Source organism: Thamnophis sirtalis, unplaced genomic scaffold (genome assembly GCF_051295495.1).
Source record: "Thamnophis sirtalis isolate CommonGarterSnake01/CBP01778 unplaced genomic scaffold, rThaSir2_p1.2 scaffold_1, whole genome shotgun sequence".
Classification (NCBI taxonomy): domain Eukaryota; kingdom Metazoa; phylum Chordata; class Lepidosauria; order Squamata; family Natricidae; genus Thamnophis; species Thamnophis sirtalis.
In genome coordinates, this window is record NW_028261381.1 from 127,012,062 (window position 1) to 127,032,120 (window position 20,059).

General features: G+C 35.7%; 1 protein-coding gene across 2 annotated transcripts in view; it reads left to right on the forward strand.

Annotated features, from left to right (window-relative positions):
* Positions 1–20,059, forward strand: part of YLPM1 (YLP motif containing 1) — a 70,339-nt gene that overhangs the window by 44,054 nt on the left and 6,226 nt on the right. The window contains exons 14-18 of one of the 2 annotated variants that reach the window (XM_087724250.1): positions 516–692; positions 5,888–5,971; positions 9,678–9,761; positions 10,486–10,569; positions 17,907–17,958. In XM_087724250.1, coding sequence (XP_087580376.1) covers positions 516–692; positions 5,888–5,971; positions 9,678–9,761; positions 10,486–10,569; positions 17,907–17,958 — 481 coding nt within the window. The remainder of the gene's footprint in view (positions 1–515; positions 693–5,887; positions 5,972–9,677; positions 9,762–10,485; positions 10,570–17,906; positions 17,959–20,059) is intronic. The other variant, XM_087724262.1, reaches the window with a different exon arrangement.

Consider the following 20,059-nt stretch of genomic DNA (forward strand, 5'->3'; position numbering starts at 1 on the left):
AAGTGATAATAACATTTTCTGGCATTAATGAACAATTCTGATCTTTTTAAGTTTGACTGTCAAGAATGGGCTTGAAATATTGAGAAATTTGCTGGGGAAAGTTAGAATGAACACCCTATTAATTTTCCTTGACTTGCCAGCATCTTTCAGTACTAAGAATCATAGTAACTTTCTAAATAATCTTAAGAAAAGGAAATTAGTGTGAATTGTGCCCCACTACTTCCACACATGTCAAATGTCATTATTGTTGATCTCCTACCCAGCATTTGTGCCATAGGTTTCCTAAGGTACCATCTTACCCCGTGATGTTTAGGAATCTGTATAAAACTGCTTTATGGGTTTATCCACATTCGTAATTGAATGCTAATAACATGCACTACCTCATTCTTTTTTATTTCATTTTCATAAATTGTATCAGTTATTCATTTCTAGCATAGGACAGCAATAGATAGATTTAAGGTCTTCAAGGAAAAAAAGCTTAGTTCTTTACCTAACATTCCCCTTTTTTGGACCAGGTTTTGGAATATGAATATGAAGCTGATATGGAAGAGGTTTATCGTGCCAGCTTGTTTAAAACTTTCAAGAAGACTTTGGATGATGGATTTTTCCCCTTTATCATACTTGATGCCATCAATGATAGAGTACGGCATTTTGACCAATTCTGGAGCGCTGCAAAAACAAAGGGATTTGAGGTAAGCATCCCTAGATAATTTATGTGATTATTAACATTTCTAAAACAAACTTCCAGTGATTTGGAATCATAAACATTAATTTTTGTAAGATAGGCAATAATAGCAGATTTAGGTTTAGATATAGGTCATTGTAAGATAGCATATCGAAGATCCAGTAAATGTTGAACTTAGCAATAGTATTTGTGTCTTGTGTGCAGAAGGGTCTGGGTTCATTCCTCTATATCTCTGGAATAACTGCCTATTTGAAACCTTGACAAGCTTTTGCCAATCTCTGCACTCCAGTTTTTTGGGTGAAAGTCTACACTTGGCCTTTGGCATGCAAAAGATCACAATTTGAACAACAGCACAGAACATAAGACAAAAGTTACATTTTTGCCATATATATATTGCATATACTGTATATTGTGGGGGTTACATGGGTTTGAAGAAGACATGCTGAGGTACTATTCATTTGTGGAAAAAGAGGTGGCTCTGCGGTCCCAGTCTAGTGCAGAGTCTAGGATTTTCATAAGATTTTCTAGCAGGTTCTGTCAGCAGCTGCAGTGTCTAGTTTCCTTGGCTGGATGTCACAGTGGTACAGGGATTCTTTCATACCAACTTTGTAGTGCTTGCATGTTCAACCTCAAGGTCTCTTTCCAGAGTCCAATAAAATATAGATCAACTGGCAAGGTGTACAATGGTCATCCATTCTGTTGACATGTCTCAGCCATCTCATCTGGGTTTTGATAATCATGGGCTTAACGCTGGTGGATTCTGTGTGATCCAATACGTCCAGGTTGCACACACACTTCCCAAGATGCAGCAGAGACTACCATGTGAAATTTATCCAGGACTTACATCCATATAAGAGGGGAGGGATAACCTGTAGACTTTCAGCTTTGTGGAGATATGGATATGTATTAATTGAGCACTCTAGTATGCAGTCACTCCAGTGCCTGGCTGACCTTGCTGATCTCGAAGTCAATTTCTTTGTCAAAAGACCCATCCTGGAGATGATTTGTCCCAAGTAATTTGAAGCTGTTTACATTCATCAGCTGAGTGTCAGTAACAGTGATTTTTGGTTCAGTGGGCTTGGTAGTTGGCATGGGCTGGTAAAGGTAAAGTCTCATTCAGACTGATATCCCGAAGAGCATAGCAACATCTGAAAATGTGTTTTGCATCAACTGAACAGCAGGGACAGAGAATTAATTGCTACAGAACATTTCTGTCCCCAGCAATCTAAAACTCATAGGGTTATCAGTGCTTGTAACATAGTTGTTTGTGCGGGTAAGATGATCACTCCTGCTATCAAGCAAAACCAAGCATTTAATATTGTGCCATACCATGTGCATGAATCATACAAGTGGCAAGAAAATAGGGGCAGTCAGGCATAACACAGGTTATGTAGACAGTAACCACAGGGTCAATCAAAATGGACTCAAATGTCTATACACCAATGCACAGAGTATGAGGAATAAACGGTGAATTTCTTTCAAGTAAATGAGGGCAGATACAATATTGTTGCCATTACAGAAACTTGGTGGGATGAAACCCACAAATGAAACATACAGCTAGAAAGGGATTTTAATTACCCTGACATCAACTGGGAAACAAACTCTGCACCAAGCGGAAGATCCAACAGGTTCCTAATGAATCTAGCAGACAACATTGTTTCCCAAAAAGTAGAGAAGGGAACAAGGGGATTGGTCATATTAGACTTAATTCTCAGTAACAGAGAGGAAATGATAGACGGTGTTGAAGCCATAGGAACCCTGGGGGCAAGTGACCATGCAATATTGGAATTCAACATTATGCAAACACAAGTAGTAGAACAAAGTTAAACTAGAGTCTTGGATTTTAAGAGCTAATTTCAATAAACTTAGAGAGAGCTTGGAAAGAATTCCATGAATGAGAATCCTCAAGGGGAAAACAACTCAAGAAGCTTGGGAAATTTTGAAAAATGAGATTACAAAAGCTCAGTCTAGCACAATACCAATGAAGAAGAAAAATAACAGCTCCCCAAAAAAACCAGCATGGCTGCATAAAGAACTCTCTGACAAATTGAAAGACAAAAAGTTAAGTATAAAAAGTGGAAAGAGGGGGACATAACTAAGGCAGAATATCAGCAAATAGCCTGAGCCTGTAAAGATGAAGTAAGGAAAGCTAAGGCTCACAATGAAGAAAGGCTTGCCACAAAAGTAAAAAACAACAAAAAAGCTTCTTCCAACATGTTAAGAACAAGAAAAAAGGTTAAGGAAACAATTGGTCCATTGCTGGGAGAAAGTGGCAAGAAGGGGACAACAGGGAGAAAGCAGAACTATTTAACTCATTTTTTTGCATCTGTCTTTCCACAAAGGGATAAAACAGTCCAACCTATCAAAAACAGGGCCACAAAAATCAGATTAGGAACACAAATCGAAATAGGGAAGAAAATGGTAAGTGAGCACCTATCTACCCTAGACGAGTTCAAATCACCAGGACTGGACAGATTACGCCCCAGGGTTCTGAAAGAACTGGCAGATGAGATATCAGAACCACTGAACTATATCTTTCAGCGATCTTGGAGCACCGGGGAACTGCCAGAGGACTGGAAAAGAGCTGATGTGGTTCCCATCTTTAAAAAAGGGAAAAAAAACAGATCCAGGGAACTACAGACCTATCAGCCTGATCTCAATACCAGGAAAGATTATGGAAAAGATAATTAAGCAACAAATTAATGAACACCTAGAAGTAAACAAAGTAATAGCCAAAAGCCAACATGGGTTTGTCAAAAACAGATCATGCCACACTAATCTTATTGCATTCTTTGACAAAGTGACAAAATTAGTGGACCAGAGGAATGCTGTCGATATAGTTTACTTGGACTTCAGTAAGGCATTTGGTAAGGTAGACCATAACCTACTTCTAGATAAAGTGGGTTAGACGGCATCACCACCACATGGATTCGTAACTGGCTGACCAACCACACTCAACGTGTAGTCCTCAATGGAACTGCATCTACATGGAGGGAAGTATGCAGTGGAGCACCCCAAGGCTCTGTTTTAGGCCCAGTACTCTTCAATATCTTCATCAATGATTTGGATGAGGGAATAAATGGGGAACTCATCAAATTTGCAGATGACACCAAGCTGGCAGGAATAGCCAACACTCCAGAAGATAGGCTTAAGATACAGAAGGATGTTGACAAACTTGAACATTGGGTACTATCTAATAAAATGAAATTCAATGGTGAAAAGAGTAAGGTTCTACATTTAGGCAAGAAAAACGAAATGCACAGGTACAGTATAGGTGGTACCTTGCTCAATAGTAGTGACTGTAAGAGGGATCTTGGAGTCTTAGTGGACAACCATTTAAATATGAGCCAGCAGCGTGCAGCAGCTGCCAAAAAAGCCAACACAGTTCTAGGCTACATAAACAGAGGGATAGAATCAAGATCATGTGAAGTGTTAATATCACTTTATAATGCCTTGGTAAGGCCACACTTGGAATACTGCATTCAGTTTTGGGCGCCACGATGTAGAAAAGATGTGGAGACTCTAGAAAGAGTGCAGAGAAGAGCAACAAAGATGATTAGGGGGCTGGCGACTAAAACATATGAAGAACGGTTGCAGGAACTAGTTTAATGAAAAGAAGAACTAGGGGAGACATGATAGCAGTGTTCCAATATCTCAAGAGTTGCCACAAAGAAGAGGGAGTCAAACTTCTCCAAGGGACCTGAGGGTAGAACAAGAAGCAAAGGGTAGAAACTAATCCAAGGAGAAAAGCAACTTAGAACTGAGGAGAAATTAGAACAATTAATCAGCTTGCCTCCAGAAGTTGTGAATGCCACAACACTGGAAGTGTTTAAGAAGATGTTGGATAGCCATTTGTCTGGAACGGTATAGAGTTTCCTGCCTAGGCAGGGGGTTGGACTAGAAGACCTCCAAGGTCCCTTCCAACCCTGCTATTGTATTGTATTGTATTGTAGATCACTATTCATGTGCATCAGGAGTGCACAATCATTAACAAAAAGAGTTTCTTGAATGACTGGATGGAAATACTACAGGCTCTAATCTTCCTTTTTAGGGATGGTTGTTGAGGGGATTGTTGGTATTCAGCTACAGGCAGCCCTAGATGAATACTTTAGGCTGAGGCACAGTAATGAAATAGCACTGGGTATGCTTACAGATGATCTCTGGGCTCATAAGAATGGTGCAACTATCTTGACCTTTCTGGATCTTTTGGCAGTTTTTAATTTTATCAACCGTGATATCTTTCTAAGATGACATTAGGGGCTAAGAATGTTTCACAGGGGTTTCCCTTTTGCCCTGTCTGATTCCAGTCAGTGTTGGTGGTGCAGGAAAGGTCATACTCTAGGCCCCTGCAATAGAGGGGGAGCTTAGGACTCTCTTTTTTAACTTTTTCATGAAACCACTGGATGAGGTCATTGGCTGACATAGAGTCTGGTATCAGTATACTAATGTTATCAAGTTATACAACTCCGCTTCTGGGCAGGCAGATGAGGTTGTTGCGATTGTGACCAAGTGCCTTGAGGTGTGAGAATCCGGATGGGAAGGAATCAACTTCAACTCAAAACTGGCAAGACTATGTAGCTTTGAATCCCTCCCCCCCCCCCCCCCGGGTCTGATAATATCCCATCTGTGATTCTGGGCAGCACTTTTGAAGACAGAGCTGGTGTACAATCTGGGGTCCTAGACTCACGGCTACTGCTTAAGGATGGCTAGGGAGGTATTTTTATAAGTTCCTCTTGTATGCCAATCACATCTTTTCCTGGTCCAAGAGACCTCACTCATAGTCACTGATGCAGAATGTGGAATGCCATTCTTCTTGAGATTTAATCGACTCCAGCCTGTTTAACCTTATATCTGGCCTTTTTCCCAGACTCTGGGCTAGAGTGAGGTCAGAGCAGGATGAGAATGCTCTGGGTTGCATCAAGATTTTTCTGTTTCAGGTTTTATTCAGGGATGTTTGTTTGTTTCTTTATATGGCTGTATATAGTTTCTATTGGTTGTAAGCAGACTTGGCTTTAAGATGGGCAATTATGGATATGTTTTAAGTAAATATGAGACGATCAATCAATTGATCCAGACAGTGATTATGCTTCTGTACTTTTTTAACATCTTATTGTCCACATTTGTTTAGTTCATGAAACACACATTGAAAGATACTTCTGCCATGGACCATATGTTTTCAAACACATTCCCTCTTTTTCTTAGGTTTACTTAGCTGAAATAACTGCAGATCATCAGACTTGTTGCAAGAGAAATGTCCATGGACGCAAGCTCAAAGAAATCAATAAGGTAACTTTGTAAATCGATTTCCTCAACATTACAGTACTAAAAATTTTGCATACAGGTAAGCCTTGATTTACAACAGCCATTTAGTGACAGTTCAAAGTTACAACGGTACTGAAAAAAAAGTGATTTAGGACCATTTGTCACACTTAGCAGCATCCACTTGATCACATGATCAAAATTTGAATGCTTCGCAACTGGTTCATATTTTTGATTGTTGCAATGTCTGGGGGCCATGTAATCAACTTTTGCGATCTTCTGACAAGCAAAATCAATCGGGAAGCCAGATTCACTTAACAGTCATTTTACTAACTTAATAACTATAGTGATTCACTTAACAACTGTGGCAAGAAAGGTCATAAAATTCATTTAATAAATATTTCACTTAGCAACATCAATTTTGGGATGAATTGTGGTCTTAAGTCAAGGACTACTAGTACTGGAGGAAGTGGAGGAACAATAGCAATAGCAATAGCAGTAGACTTATATACCGCTTCATAGGGCTTTCAGCCCCCTCTAAGCGGTTTACAGAGAGTCAGCATATTGCCCCCAACAATCTGGGTCCTCATTTTACCCACCTCGGAAGGATGGAAGGCTGAGTCAACCCTGAGCCGGTGGGATTTGAACCACTGAACTGCTGATCTAGCAGTAGCCTGCAGTGCTGCATTTAACCACTGCGCCACCTTGGCTCTTAAACAAGCTGGGTTTAAGAATTTTTAAATGATCTTGAGAGGAGAAGCTGACATCGCAACGACACGACGTGCGATCTTGGAGTCCCAAGATTGCAGTCAATACTTTTGCCACTGGATGGTCCTTTCGGACTTAAACTGTCCCAAAGAGACGGTGATAGGATACTATTGTAAGCCACCCTGAGTCCCCTCAGGGAAAAGGGCGGCCTATAAATGCTAAATAAAATCAAAAAAAAAAAATCAAGTACGTCCTGCTGATCTCAGGGACACCCCAAAGAAGCTGATTGATCCAGGAGAATCTCTTTTTGACGGCGACAGAAGCGCAGCCATTGAAGCTGCTGAAGTTGGGACAGCTCCGGAACAGGAGGAAAACGGAAAGAGAAAGTGTGTCCATCTGGTGAGGAAACCTTATTATTATAAAAGAGACTATCTCCCAAAAAATTAAAGCTAAATTAAATTTGAAAACAGAAGAGAACAAGTGGAGAAATTAAGATGCATTAGACTGTGTTATCCTTCTTTTTTTAAATTTTTTAGATGGAACTTTTGCAAACGTTTCCTATTCTTTAAATTGAACGGATTAGTTTTTCTTCTACTACTACTTCTACTACTTTTTATATTCTTTTTTATTCTATGGATTAAAATCTTTTTCCTTATTTTTATAATGCTGGATTGGATGGCTGTTGTTGTTTTTGCTCCATTTAAGAATTTTGTTTTCTTTAAGCCTGGAATATAAAGAAGATACAAAAGGAATACAAAGAGGGCTGTAATAACAGAGGGAAAGGAAGTAACACTGCCACTTGGAGGCTGGAGGCTTGGAAAGCTTGGAAATATTGTCTATTTTTTTTCTCTTTGATCATTTGATTTTGCATTTCAAGGTTCCTCAGCTTGTTTACAGAGAGTGATAGTGAGAAGAACAGGGGTTGTTTATGCAGGTGCTTTTCGGGAGCTTCATTGGCAGCTGGAGTGGAGTGAAAAGAAAGCCTTGTCTTGAAAGATTATAAATGAACTTGCTTTAAATTTAATAAAAAGTTTTGAATGCCATAGTGGCAGTTTTTACAAGTTGGAAGAATGGGGCAACATGAAAATGAAACCTTAACATTGCAAAAGATTATGTTTGAAATTCAAAAATTATTAGATATGACAGAGAGAATTAAGAAGAGATTGGAGAACATAGATTCTAGAACAGCAAAATTTGATGGAAAAATTGAGGATGTTCATCAAATGAAGAAAGTGGAGCTCAGAGTTCTAAAAACTGAAGGAAAAAATGAACAGAGACAAGAAAATTGTTGATACTGACAGTGAACTGAGTGTGGTTGGAAATTGAAAGAGTGGAATATGGAAAGGGGAGATAGATGGACTGGAGCTCTACCCCAGATTTCAAAGAAGAAAAGAGAGAAGAATTGATGGAACTAAGGAGAGAAATTTTGTCAGAAGCACTAGTGATAACCAAAGATAAGCTGATCGAAGAAGCAGATGGAGGGTTTCGAGCTTATACAAGATATGCAATAAGCAATAAGTTGCGGAGAAGTCCATACAAAACTTACTAAGGAAATAACCAGAATACTAATGCCACAAATGGCAAGAGACAAAAGACTGCACTATTACTGGAAAGACACAGGTTGATGTAATGAAAGCTTATAATAAAAAATGTCAAATTTAGTTAAATTTAAAGCATTATGTATAAAATGAAGTGATAAAGGATACATTTAAACAATTGATTGATAATGATAATAATGCATATATATATATATATATATATATAGATATAGATTAGATATAGATATAGATATAGATATAGATATAGATATAGATATAGATATAGATATAGATATAGATATAGATATAGATATAGATATATAGATATATAGATATATATATAGATATATATATAGATATATATATATTTTATATATATAATGTTTGATAAGAGGAAATTTGATATAAAGTGCAAATGGTGATTATAAAGGAGGTTTAGAAACTGTTATTAAATATAACCAATTTTTATATAGATCATGTTATAAAGATGTAATGTTACTGGATGATATTGGAAAGAGCTAATGGAATGCCATTATGTGGTTTTGTTTTAAATTTAGAATATCTTATATAAAAGGACGTAAAAACAATTATAGTCAAATGAAGGTTCAGGTATGATGATAGTAATGTATATAAATATACTTGATTTAAAATATATGATTTGATATGAATTGTAGGTGATGACTGTGGAAGGGATGCACGATTGACATACTTTCTACCATTTGTAATGGAAGATGGTTTTGTGGGTTTGTGTGTGTGTGTGTGTTTTGTCTGTTTGTGTTTATTCAAAAATAAAAAAGTCTTTACAAAAAAAATTTTTTTAATGATCTTATATTTATTGAATTTATTTTAGAAGTTAGTTTTTCTGTTAAGTTTCCTTCTTTTGTTCTATCATTTGGACCAGATTTTATTTAGAAGTACTTAATATAACATACATTACGCTATAGCTCCGCTATTACCAGCATGTTTAATATGAAAACATAGGACTAAATCTATCTCTTATAGGTAGTTCTCAACTTATGACCACAATTGAGCCCAACATTTATGTTGCTAAGTGAGAAATCTGTTAAGTGAGTTTTATCCCATTTTACGACTTGTCTTGCCACATTTGTTAAGTGAATCACTGTAGTTGTTAAATTAGTAACACGGTTGTTAAGTGAATCTGGCTCCCTCATTGACTTTGCTTGACAGAAGGTCGCAAAAAGGGATCACATGACACTGCAACTGTAATAAATGTGAGTCAGTTGCCAAACATATAAATGTAAATCACAAGTCTATGGGGATGCTACAACAATCAAAAGTGGGGGAAATGGTCATGTCATTTTTTTCAGTGTTATTGTAACTTTGAACGGTCACTAAATGAGCTGTTGTAAGTTGAGGAGTACATGTACTTAATTATACTAATCACGTTATACACAAAAAAACATATATTCCCAGTCAAGGACTGTGTATACTACGTAAACATTGTATTTTTTATTTTTCATTTTCAGATGGCTGATCATTGGGAAACAGCACCCCGTCACATGATCCGTTTAGACATTCGCTCCTTATTACAAGATGCTGCTATTGAAGAGGTGAGATATGGAAAAATGCTAACTTACGCAAATGGGTAAAAAAAACACTATGAATTATACTTAAAAAGGTAGAAATTGTATTTTAATATGCAGTGATTATAGATTGAGTTATTATTTAATAAGATACGCTTCTCAAATTAGACGTTTTGAAGGGACCTAATTCCCATGAGTTATAACTTCATTCTTATGTGCATATATGCGCAGGATATGCTATCCAAAAATGAATTTTCTGAATAAACATCATAAAATACAAATCAGTTCAGTGCTAAATCTACGCAATGTATCTAAAGCTCCATCTTTGATGGTCTTTATAAGTGATGTATTGCTATACCAAAACATAAGAATGGCCATTAACCAGTGAATAGCATCTAATGGTATCTATTCACTGACAATGTGATTCATTCATGTTCACATTGCATATCCTTTGAGGAGGTAACCCTTGTGTCTAAGCAGAAGTCTGATTGCAGTAACTTCGTATATAACCTAAGAATTCTATTCATCTTGATCCTCTTTAAAGAAGTATAAAATTTGAAAATATAAGATTTTAAATATAAAAACCCTGTAGAAAATAAAAATGCTACCTGTGAAATATGTATATTTAAGTGAATTCTCAAAAACATTTTGTGTGTTATTTTAAATTTATAGTTTATTTGATTCTCTCATAAGTAGCTAAGGCTAAAATAGGTTTCCACTAATACAATCCTGCTATTACGTATTGACTTAGGTGGAGATGGAAGACTTTGATGCAAATATTGAAGACCAAAAAGATGAAAACAAAAAAGATGCGGAAGAAGAAGAGAGCGAACTGGTAGGAAATGCCCCTGCAACCATTTTTCATTACAATCAACAGCAGATTTTGTATTTGCTAGAATTCAATCTGCTTTCTCACCACCACTTTCCCAGTCACTGTCTCTAATACTGTCATTTTAAGAGCACTGAATTGAATATATAAATTAATATTTAAGAATTCCTTAGGAAAATTTAAATCTTGAGTACTAGGGATCAGCATTCTGTCCTCTGTTAATAGATGTTACAAACCTATACAAGCTACACGTTAGTGCCTAAGAAGACAATTTTCAGATGAAATTGAGAAATTCTTGTTTAAATACCCAATATAAAAGGCAGTTAAATAGTTTGTTTCATTAGCCATTTTCATAAGAACTAATCTTTTTCTAAGTATCAAGATATCTTTTACACATACAAACATAAGCATGTATGCTCAGACATAATTCCATTGTGTTCAGTGAAGCTTATGCAGAAGAATTTGTGCTCACAATGTTAAGCTTTTGAAGCATTTGCATAGAATGCTTATTCATATGAAAAGAACAAAGGGATAATTCATTCTTTCTAAAGCTGAGCAGCAATTCACATTCAAAGCAAAAAAGGCAATTGTGTGGATACTTGTGTTATACCTGTCAGTTGCTGCACCTTCCCTGGACTTGAAGAGCTGCCATATGCAATCCCAGCAAAATATGTATTTGATTGAAAGATGTGCAATGTCCATGGTCACATATGTTTTAAATCACCTTTTCATTTTTGAGTCTATATCAATGCACAAAACAGACCTCATTCCATCAATTGAAAGTTCCAGTTTCAATTCAGCTTTCTGGCTGAAGGGCAAAATTCCTCTGACACCCCAGTACAGAGGGAAAGCTGACTTTACTATAAGCATAAATATCATATCAAGGGAATAGAAATTTGTGTCTTTCTTTCCTCTTAAAACCATGAATTTACACAGTAAAATAAGAAGGGATACACTGGACCTCCACCAATTCTAAAATACTATATTTGATCCTTTTACTCTTTCTGGCATCCTTTTTGGCTTGAAGACTAAGAATGTAGTTTTTATTTTATTTATTATATTTACCTGCTGCCAAGATCCAAGCAACTCTCAGCACTTCTATTTTGTTGAAGCTATACCTTTTCTACTTTGGGGAAAGATGTCAGAAGCTGCAATAAATGCTTTCAGGAAGAGGAAAAAAAGTTGTCCTGATATAAGCCACAAGTGCTTCTTGGAAGGGTATAAATAAAGGTATTTAGGCATACCTGAATACAGTTTTCTACATGGCTCGGGCTAGCTGTTGTGATAAACTGAAGAAATATATGGCTAAAACTTCTAACCAAACCCAACAGCAGCCAACTGCTAGAGAGAAAGTTCAATAGATACTTGTGGGGTCAGGAAGAAGGAAAATTCTGATCAACATGCAATTTTTACAACCTCGAGGAGGCTAGAAGATCCAAGTCTACTTGGTCAACAAATTAACATTGATGCCCTTCTGTCTGAAAAAGTGGATAATTGCTATTGAGTAGGTTTACCACAGCTCTTCAACCATCTGTGGGAGTTCACAACCAACGTTTATCCTTCAATAGATTGCAACTGGATTGTGCTCGAGAACTAGCTCGAGATAGTTCTTATGGAGAGCTATCTATAAGGTAGGTTTGCTTTCCCTCTTTCAACCAAGTCAAGGAAAAAGTTTCAGAAGGTTTTTTTATGCCATTGCTTATTTGTTGGATAAAAGAACTTTCAAGGAAATTTTAGCACCTCCTCTGTCCATTCACATACACATATTTGTTTGATATTTCTAGATTTCACTTTTTGAAACAGTTCTCCAGGAAAATAAAAGAGTATACTGTCTGACATTGACTGAAATGGTAATAGTTGGATCCTTCCAGGATACCCAATTGAACTGTTCGTTGGTTTATTATATGCAAAGGTATCAAGAAATAATGAATCCCTATTATGGAAACATGTTTCTTAATCTTTTGTCAAAATGAAACATTGTTTTTATCCAAGACACTATGAAGTCTAAACATGTTTTCAGTGGCCTTCCTTGTACTTATTTGTACTCATACCATTTGGAGAGGATGTGACCAATCAGAACTGGAGTGGTTCTGTTGTTTCATGTTGATTGCATAAATTTCTCTCCTCTCACTAACTACTTCATTTGTGTGTTTTAATATGTATACATGCATATGTGTACATATACATGCAGATATAACACCTTTGAATGAAGCCCCTTGCATCTAAAGAATTCATTTAACTTTCATGAAATAAGCTGTTCAGCAGATGAGCAGCATTAGCTGGAAATGACAAAATATTTCTCAAATGTTATCAATTTCTGATCTCAAAGCATCTACCAGCAGAAAAATAATCCAATATATTGATTGTTCTAGGAAAATAAAGTCTGAAAAAAATTAAGGGGGGAAAAAAAAAAAAAGTTAACTACCGTATTTTTCAGAGTATAAGACACACTTCCCCCCCCCTCCCAAAAAAGGGTGAAAATTTTGGTGTGTCTTATACACCGAATGTAGCCCCGCCCACCCACTGGCCCCCACCCTTTGGCCTCTGCCTCCCAGAAATTTACCTTCTTGCAGCAAACGGGGAAAATTGGGCTTGAGGCGACAAAAGGCTATGGCAATCCCTGCAGCCTGAAACAGCTGATCATTGGGAGGCCTATGCTGAAATTGAAAGTGAAACGGGCTGTTAGCTGGAAGGAGGCAGCTTGCTGGGAGGCAGATTTCTTTTTTCTTGTGCTAATCAGGCTAAACTGGAACAGGCTGTTTGCTGCAAGGAGGTAAGTCAATAACTATAAATGCCTATAGAATGTTCAAATTATTAGACTTATTTTTTAAAAACTGCAATATTATTGTTCTAGACAACTTAACAAAATGAAGAAGCTTTTTAAAATAAATGCTTGATCTGAAGTGGCCCAGTGCTATTGTATTTTCTTTTAAATAGCAGAGAATAACATATACTTCCAGAAAGCCACATCTATTTTAACAGCATCTGTACAAGTATAGTCCGATACAACAAACAGTGTATATCGTCTGTACTGTTTGCTGTTTGCTACAAGGAGACAAATTACTGGGAGGCAGAGGCAGATTTTTTCCCCCTTGTTTTCCTCTCCAAAAGCTAGGTTTTACTTCAGAGCATCTTATACTCCGAAAAATACAGTATGTATCTTTTACCTTTAGTTTATCAAGGTGCTTCTCATACATATACACAAGGAAATGCAACATTCTTATTTGTTTGCAATATAGCTAATCTTTTTTGGAAGCCTGCTACTGACTTGGTTTTATGATTTGCTTTTATTTTGAAATACAATTTTTGAAAAGATACATTTAAAATTTCTGCAAATAAAATGTATTTGTAATTATTTTTGCAGAACACAACCAACATAATTCACCATTTTAACAACTAAACTATGAAGGATGCATAGTGAATACCCAATTCTTTGTAGAGTGCTTATTTATATTTTACACTGTTTCCACATTATTGAATCACCTCTTTTTATTTAGGTACTTTCATGTTAAAAGCGAATGTGTTATTATATGTTGTTTATCCTACTGTAAAATCTTTGCACCAGGATTGTGCTTATTAGATAAGCCTTTTGGTGATAGGGAACTTGAAATTTTGAAAATGGAGGTAAATGCAAAAGACTCAGGTAATATATTCCAAATCTACACACCTAGATGCATGATTTCAAATGTTCTAGATTCTAAATGTTTACCTCAGAAGGACATCAAAAAAATTTCATGTAAATTACTGTAGACCCAGGCTTACTGTAGACCCAGGCTTAGACCCAATCTGTCATCAGATTGATTTGAGAAAACATGTAGATCTTCCACATATCTAGTATCATGTTGTCTCTCTTAGAGCACTGGCATATTACATAGAATTTCCTATTAATTTTTGCATGAATATCCACTACAAAGAGTAGATATCTTGGAAGAAAGCCGGTATTAAAAACCCAGATATGTATAGAATTATTGAAAATATTTTTGGCGGAAGACATTTACCAGCAGAATCAAAGAATTTTTGAAGTGTTTGGGAACTATTTGATGATCCAGTGAAGAACAGAATGTGATACGTTCCTGGATGACAGGAATTCAAAGGCATATAGACATAGCTGTTGGCAGCCATTTCCAGAATCAGAGACTGCATTTTTTCTGATCAGTGACTGAAGCACAGCAGTGATCAAGGACTATGTTCTGTGGACTTTCCATAACATTTACTTGACTACTATAGGAACCTGGACACTGGATTAAATAAATTGGTGTGGCCCAGCAGTTTTTCAAGGATGTAGTCATAATTCTCATGAGGAAAATAAAGATTTTCCACAAGAAAATCTAGACGGATGAAGACAAATTGCCCGTGAAGACAGGTCTTCTGCCCATTCAGAAGAAAGCATTTCAAACTCCTTTCACAATAAAATTCCTGCCCATTTTGGGAGCAGATAATCAGAATCCTGGAGAAAAGGTTTTAATTTCTAAAATTAAAGCTTTTAGCAATCCATGTGGCTTTAAAAAGAAAAGAAAGTTAGAAAGAGAAGAACTGATATCATAAAAGGATTGTGCTTTGGGAAATTTAGTGATAAAAGCTGAGACCCACAGGTCTCTTTCCATGTAACCAGAAAAGAATTTTATAACCAGTTTAGATTCTATTTCTAATTCAAAAGGTAGAACAGCCAAACTATTGGGTGTACAGAAATGGACAGTCCTTTCAGGAATACACTAGTTCTTAAGCAATCTACTGTACAGATGTTCTCCATCTTCTGCTTGGTTTAGAAAGACTCATTATGGAGGTGATTATATCACCTTATAAAATTCATTTACTCAGGACATTGGAACAGCAATAGAAGTTATGTTTGATAACAAAAGTTGCTATAAATAATAAAAAGGCTCCACTAAAAGCAATAAAAACTCCACAAATTTAAAATAAGGAAGTAGGATAAGGATGAACACACAACGGTTTAACAGAAAGCTATCTGAATAAGAAGTTAATAAGTTACAAAATCTTATTTCCATTTAGATTGATTTATTATTGTACTTTGCAAAGGTTAATCCAAGCTGTCCCTTCTTTAGCAAAGTTGTAAGTGTAGGTATTTTGCAATCAAGCTTATTTTTTGGGCATCTTTAATAAACTGAAGATATCTCAGAAGTAATCTAGACAGGCTGTCATTCTCTTTAATGCCTTCAAGATTAGTAATTATCACCATTCAGGTAAATTCAATTTAAATATTAGTAGCATGAACTTTCTAAATTAAATAATGCTTCTTTTAATTGGACAAGTGATACAAGTCTTTTCATTTTTACGCATTCTACGTTTCAAGTTCTTAACATTTTTATGTTGGAATCATATATCTGCCAGCTTGAGAGTGGGTGCTGATTTTATTCCGTCCGAATTGTACTGTTTCTTTTTAGAAGACAAAAATGATCAAGAAGACCAAATATACAAAGAAAAAGCAGAACTGTAATTGCAATATAGAAGGGGAAAATAAACACTTTCCTGTATTGTTTTTCCAGTTTCCTTTCCTCAAAAATTTCCAACATGGAATTTTTCTTTCAGAGTTTATTCTTCCAAATGAATGTATTCTTATGAAAAAGAAAAAATACTGAATTCAGATAATTGCTTTTCATGGCGTAAATGATGTAAATATAAATAACTAAATATCTCAGTTACTAACATAAACACCCATCTCCAAAGCACATTATAGAACAAATGATAGTAACATGGCCATTTCAGTCAAATCTTCAGAAACCAGGATGATAATTGCCTATGGAATAATGCATATGAAGAAAAAAATAAATGGACAATACAATCATTGCACCCTAAAGTGCCAGAATTTTAACTAGCATCTGAAAATTAAGTACTGTGATATTCTATACTGCTGCTACCTGTAGTAAACATATCCCGCCGCTTCTCTTAGACAACTACTAAATTTCAGATACTGAGAGAAAAAAGAACATGATCTAGTGACATGCGTACAGGATGGCAAGAATCAGCGTTTGGATCTGAACCAGAAGCCAACGAATAACCGGTTCCAATTAATCAAATTGCTGGACCAGCAACTTTTTTCCTCAGGCTTTCCAGACATTTTTCAAGAGCAGCCTGTTAAAGAAATGAAATATGGAAGTTCATAGAACTTAAGCATACAGTTCCAGAAAACTATGTTGCAGAAAACTCTTAAGCTGCACGTTCATACTTCTTGCAGTTGGAAGTGGCTTCAGATCTTGCAAGCAGTGCCAAAGATCTGCAGTCTACAGTCCAAATTGACAATCTATTTCGAAATCAGGCAGCCTATCAAACAACAATATTTCTATTTATAAACATTATACTTTAAATCAATTTGAACCAACAGTTGTATTGAATAAAATGTATTAAACCTTGACTGAGGTATTGGGTTATAATTCTATTGGTTCTTCACCCTAACGTAACTAGGAAACAAGTACATGTCCCTGATTGGATGAGGAATCCTGCACATACACACCCTTGCTGTGTTGGTTTTCCATCCAAATGCTAAAGTTCAGTGGACATAAAAGGTGAAATATGCCATCAGCTGTTCAGAAGGAAAAGCAGAAATTGGATCTAATCTCTAAATAGCTGATGAGTGAAATTTCATCTTTTTGAAAACATGGGGTGCTTGTGATATCCTGCCTGCTCAATTATGTACTCAGCTGAAGTTAATGAGTTACGTATTTTTGATAACTAACAACATGAGGTTTCCATGAATAAATGCTTTCTGTCATTTCTACTGGTTTTAACTGGTTTTTTTTTCAATCAATTCTTGTATTCAGTAAGACGTGTTTTTTATGATTAAGTTCTTTTCTGATTTTTAAAAAATACATATTGAGGGCTGAAATAAAATGCAGAAATCCATACTAATGAAAAAAGAAGCAATTTTAGGATACTTTTTTAAACACATTTGCGGAAGGTTCCCTAGAAATTAAAAAAAACAAATAATTGCCAGACACATTCATGCTTATACAGTGGGCTTCTGAAATCTTCATCCTACACTGTGTCTCCATATGCAAAGATTACCTGTGAAGATACCATTATAAAATTCTATGTGGAAATCCCTGAGGCACATGAATTCTGATCATGCAACACACACCACACTGAGAAATATGTCATACCTTATTATTGTGAGATACATTCTTATTGAGAGAGACACTTGCACTGGATGCATAGTGACTATGAATATTTTTTATATTGCAACATTTTACAATTCCAAATCATGTTTACAATTCAGATTGAATATCTTAAGAAAATATTTGCAGTATAATTCTTTTGCAGGATAAAATGTTATATGCTTTCTTGTATCTCTCTCTAATCCTTCGAGCTTCTCTCTGTATATGATTTAGGGTTACATTCCGAAAAGCAAATGGGAGATGGATACTTCTGAAGCAAAATTAGGTGGGTATTTAATTTATTTTATTAACAAAAAAAATTCCTTGTATTTGCACATCTGTAGTTTCATTGTCTGATCTGATCACATGCTTGAGCAAAATATACTGAATTTGACATTTTTGATGATACAGCTGCCTCAAGGCAGTGTAATATCCTTTTATCTCTGCAGTTACAATGCTATAACAATCAGATTTTTAAATTTTAGTTACTTTATACTTTTGTGATGCAGTTTCTTATATATTAATATTCAAATAAATGAATGGTGAGTAAAGTGAGTTATTTGTAGTGGCTTAGCATTTCCTACAGAGCTGACCTTATGTATGCCATTCTTTAGATCATTTTATCTATATGTTACTCTGATTAGGCTAACATTGTTCAACATTATGCCTTGTTTTGGCATGGTGGCAGAGACATATATGGGTATCATCTCAAAGCACTGTTAATCTTTTACAATGTTGCTGTGCATGAGTACGTTCTATAATGTAATGGATTTCCAGTGCTTCTCAGAGAAAAGAAGTAGAAAGATGAGATTTTATATCCTTTTTTAATTTTCATTTAAGCCATTTGCTATGTTCATTTCTTGAACGCCATTGCTTTAAAACAGTTATTTAACCAGGGTAAGTATGTGCTTTTGTATTTTAAAAATACTATTTTAAATAGTTACATTTATTGAGTTATAGCATTTGAAGAGTAGAACTTTTCTAGTAGAAATAATAATATATCAGTTGTGTCTGGACTACAGCTGGTCATAATGATGAACAATGTCATATGTAGAGACATCAAAGAATTTTTTATGTACTTCAGTTTCTGTAACATTGAGTTAACTCTATGGTAAATGTGTCTCACTAATCTTGAAGGCTTTCTAGGACAATATATCAATAAGTATTCCCTTTCAAGTGCTTTGATTTTCAGAGGTTTATAACATTCAAGGCAAATACAGCATTAGGAAGGATTCACCTGGTATCTCATCAAATAAGCTATACTTATGGATTGCATCGCATCTATCCAACATAAATAATTTATGTGCTGTGGGAAAAGGAGATTTATTTATTTATCATATTTGTATGGCTGTCCATTTCACAGAACATGACTCTGGGTGGCATACAATAAAAAATAAAAAGCAGCAATATAAAAATAATTGATAATTAAAAACACCAATTAAGAGGCAAAAAGAATATCAACTTATTCCCTTGAGACTTCCAGGCCTGCTGACACAACCAAATCTGTTAGCAGGAATGGGGCCAACCTTACCTCAGAAGGGGGTGGTGGTGGTGTTGATTATCCATGGGGTGGATGCCATCCTAGCCAGACTCTTGGTCTCACCTGGTGTAGCTCTTTACCATACAGGAGCCACAACATACCTTGTGCCAGACATGATGGGTTGGGCAGGTAAAATCCGAAAGAGGTGGTTCCTCAAATAACCCAGCCCAATGTCATGATAGACTTTAAAGCTCAAAACCAATACTTTGAATTGGACACAGTGCAGCTAACATTTAATATAGATCTGTTTGTTTAATGTCTTTACAATGGGGAACAACTTGAAGAAAACTCTTCATTTCTGAAGGAATGGTATCAGATTATACATATATAAAGGTTTTTTACATTTCAAATCTGTTCTTTTAGAGAACAATTAAAATGTCAATAAGAACTCCACCATCAGGCCTTTCCAATGTATGACTTATATTGTGGCCCTCAGCAAGAGGGCCACAATAGAGTGCTGAGTAGTTGGAAAAGATTTGATTAAAGCGAGCATGTGCATTCATTGAATATAGAATTCATTCCGAAGCCAATGGCTTAATATCATGATTTGTATCTTTTATACCATATTTTAATATTTAAAATTAATATTTTGATACAATTAATCATAGTTATTTATTGAATGACTCTCTCTCCTTCCCCCCCTCTCTCTCTGTATGTATATATATACATAATTAATTGTTCAATATTTAACATAGTGCTTATTTAATTTTCTATATTCAGGTATACCATCTTAAATTCTTTTCATGTTCAGTCAAATCATTTTATCTCTTCCCCTCCTCCCATACCCTGAAGGCTACATTATCTTCCTGTTGCATGACTTAATTTCCTAGTAATGCCATAATCTGTA